Source organism: Gossypium arboreum, chromosome 2, assembly GCF_025698485.1.
Source record: "Gossypium arboreum isolate Shixiya-1 chromosome 2, ASM2569848v2, whole genome shotgun sequence".
Taxonomy (NCBI): Eukaryota; Viridiplantae; Streptophyta; class Magnoliopsida; order Malvales; family Malvaceae; genus Gossypium; species Gossypium arboreum.
Genome location: NC_069071.1, coordinates 6,502,942 through 6,506,244, shown reverse-complemented (window position 1 = coordinate 6,506,244; position 3,303 = coordinate 6,502,942). Strand labels below are relative to the sequence as shown.

The following is a 3,303-nucleotide window of genomic DNA, read 5'->3' as shown; positions in this document are numbered from 1 at the left end:
ATTTATATTTATATTTATATTTATATTTATATTTATATTTATATTTATATTTATATTTATATTTATATTGTATTGCTAGTGATACTCATTTTTAAAAAAATAAATTCTATACCAAAAGGAATATTTATATCCTTATGATAAGTGTCAATAGTAATATATTTTAGCCTCATCATTAGTGCATTTTTGGGTGATTATGTGACGTTAATGGTAAATTATACTCCTAATTCTTTATATTCATGTTTTGATGCTTAATAGGGTACTTGGGAGCAATAAGAGTGAAAAATGGTGAAAATTAGAACAATGGAGCATTCTGGAAGCTATACACATGCAACAAAGTTTCACACGAGCAATCCACATGACCGTGTGTCCAGGGCGTGACGATTTCAGGAATCATGAGAGCTAACAGAAGGAAGTCACGGTTTTTAGGTTTTTTGACACTTTAAGAAGGAATAAATAAGGAAATAAAAGAGAAAAAAAAGTAGATGTCAAGAGATAGCACGAAAATTACCAACAAACACCATTGAAGCCAATTTGATATAAGCTGATTTCCAAGGGAATTATCATGAATTTCTTTTATTTTAGTGGTCATATTGTATTTTTGGAGTTTATTTTTGTAAGTATGAACTAATTCTCTTAATACTTAGGGGAGATGAACCCTATGATGGATTTTATTGTTTGATTTCTAGTTTTATGCAATAAAACCATAGTTTCTTTGTTTTCAATTCTGAATGCTTAATTGTTCTTGGATTGATAATTTTAGAGTGTTGATTCATATTAGATGTGCATAAGTCTAAGGTCAAATAGACCCTTCTTGTGATTAGATCTTGCATAATTGAATGGAGTTTTATGCAATTTTAGAAATAGGATGACATAAATCTACCAGATTAGAGTCAAATCTAATATTGGGATCCATAGAGCAAATTAATGCAATAATAGAGGTTTTAATTAGAAAGAAATTTCAATTAATCAATTTAAAGTTAGTTGATCTTATGCTCGGAAGAGATATTAGCATAAATTAGATATTTTTATGAATGAAAAAGCTAATAAAAGAAATTACATAAATTAGATTGAGAATCATAGATGAAATTTAGGTGGATTCTTACCTAGGTATTGTTTTGTCTCTTGGTTGATATTTGACTATTTTTGTTGTGTTTTTTTCTTTGTTGCATTCATTAGTTAATTTAGATAGTTTAATTTAATTTTAATTAAGCCCTTGAATTATTATATTAAATAATAAAAATGTGATAATTACTAGTAATTATAGTCCTAGAGGAAAACGATATATGTACTCACCATAGCTATACTATTAATTTATAAGTACATTTGTCTTAGTCAATTTATTAATTATAGTGTAGTGTACATCAACTTATATTTCCAATGGAACATATAATATATATTTATTGTAAAAATATTCAATATATTTCTAACAATCACAAAAATAGTTAACATAATGATTCATTTATCCATGAGATAGAAATCACATGATACTTAAACTATTTTTTTTTTTTGAAAATATACATTCACAAATATAATACAACTATAAGTATATGTTTCATAAAATTTGAATCTGCCACTCAAAGACCCAAATAACCAACAAGCAAAAGCATTATTTGTCACTCAAACCACATAATTAAAAACAAAGACTTCTTTTATTTTATAAACCAGATTCACTGAGATGGTGAACAAATTTTAACATCATAAAGTAGTAGTAGTCAATCAAAGTTGAATCCAGTACCTTGAAGCTTTTGTTCTGTAATTTGATTCAATTTTTCAACCATTTCAGGTGACAAATGGTTAACCCAATCTCCTACTTCTCCTTTTCTGAAGAAATCAGAGTTACCAATAGGTCGTTCGCCACTGCTGGTTTGACTTTTATTAACATTTTGATTGCTCAAGCTCTCGAAACTGCACAACTTCACTATTTCTGCCACAGTCTCGTTGTTTTCTTCCTCTGGTGTAAAGGGTACCCCCAAGAACTCTGCCAGTTTCCTCACACACCCCAAAGGCTCCTTTTTCACATCTTCGTATTTCAAGAACAACACTTTCTTCGGTGACTCCACACTAGCTTCCCAGTACCCCAAAACGTGATCCCAAAACGGTCCATATTCCGATACCCCTTTGCAGAACAAGTCAAAGGCTTCCTCTAGTGATAGTGGTGGCAGTTCCTTGGGTCTCAACTTGTTGGCGAAATGCCACTTTGAGACAACAACATCTTTGGGGTCCCGGCAGATGTAAACGAAACGGCAAACCGAGGTATCATCGGTCATGCGTGTTGGGAACAAAGAGTAAGGAAGGTGAGTTGAAAGAAGGCGAGGTGAAGGAAGCCCATCGACGAAGGAAGTTGACCCATACCTATGAAGATATCCTTCGAAGAAGAGGACCAACTCTTGAGGGTTCGCTTTGTGCAAAGGATGGTCGCTGAAATCAAAGGAATTTCTGTTGATAATGGAGAAAACAAGGGCTCTGAGCCAGGTGGTGCCACATTTAGGGAATGTTGCGACTATGATGTCAGTGGGTCGAGGCTTGAAGTGATCATTGATCAACATGCTTCCTCTTATGCCAAAACTAGGTATCCAGAAGCCTTGGTATTGGAAAAGCTGGTCAAACCACCATGCTTTGCTTTGAGGGAGAGTTGGCAGCAGTTCATTGCAGTTTTTTAATGTCTTTTGGCAACCTTCATTCGGTATCTCTACGCTCGGAAAAAAATTTGAAGTCTCCATTGGGAAGATGGTATAGTAGAGCAACTAATTTTCTAGAGATCTTGCAAGAAGGATTTGCAAATGATCCGTGACTAAAAGTGGGATTTGCAACCATTATTTTAAACCTTGCGAGTCCCACGCCATACAAGCCAATAGCTGGCTAAAAACAAAAATGATGAATGGGTGGAGGAAAATTTAAAGCATAACGAGTGGCTGACATGCGCCAATACTTCACGGACTATTCTTTTCAGGCTAGTTACATGGCGAATATGAAAAAAATACGAACTTATTTATGTTCTAAGGTTTAACATGAAGCTTACTAAAGACCATGAAAATTTCTGTTTGCTGGGCGAGGTAATATATCAACTCACGTATGCAAGATCTAACTCAAGACACAAATAGAGAAATTGAGCAGAATTTAGGAAGCTGTTGAATAAAATATATAGATTTAGGTTTTGTTTTTTTTAATTTAATTTGTTTTTACACCAAAACAAAATTGTCAATCTGAATATTAAGATAGAATAATAGTTAAAATTGTTGTTAATCCCTGCACTTTGATAAAATTTGAGATTTAATCTCTATACTTAAAAAGTTAAAAATTTAG

At 32.7% G+C, this 3,303-nt stretch overlaps 1 protein-coding gene across 1 annotated transcript; it reads right to left on the bottom strand.

Moving 5' to 3' along the window:
* Positions 1-1,439: 1,439 nt before the first annotated feature.
* Positions 1,440-2,868, bottom strand: LOC108466683 (cytosolic sulfotransferase 16-like). Its single transcript, XM_017767059.2, has one exon. It carries the CDS (start codon positions 2,718-2,720, stop codon positions 1,713-1,715), a length of 1,008 nt encoding a protein of 335 aa, XP_017622548.1. The 5' UTR covers positions 2,721-2,868; the 3' UTR covers positions 1,440-1,712.
* Positions 2,869-3,303: the final 435 nt, after the last annotated feature.

Coding starts and splice junctions, on each gene's coding strand:
- LOC108466683 (XM_017767059.2), bottom strand. CDS start 2,720: ATGGAGACTTCAAATTTTTTTCCGAGCGTAGAGATACCGAATGAAGGT.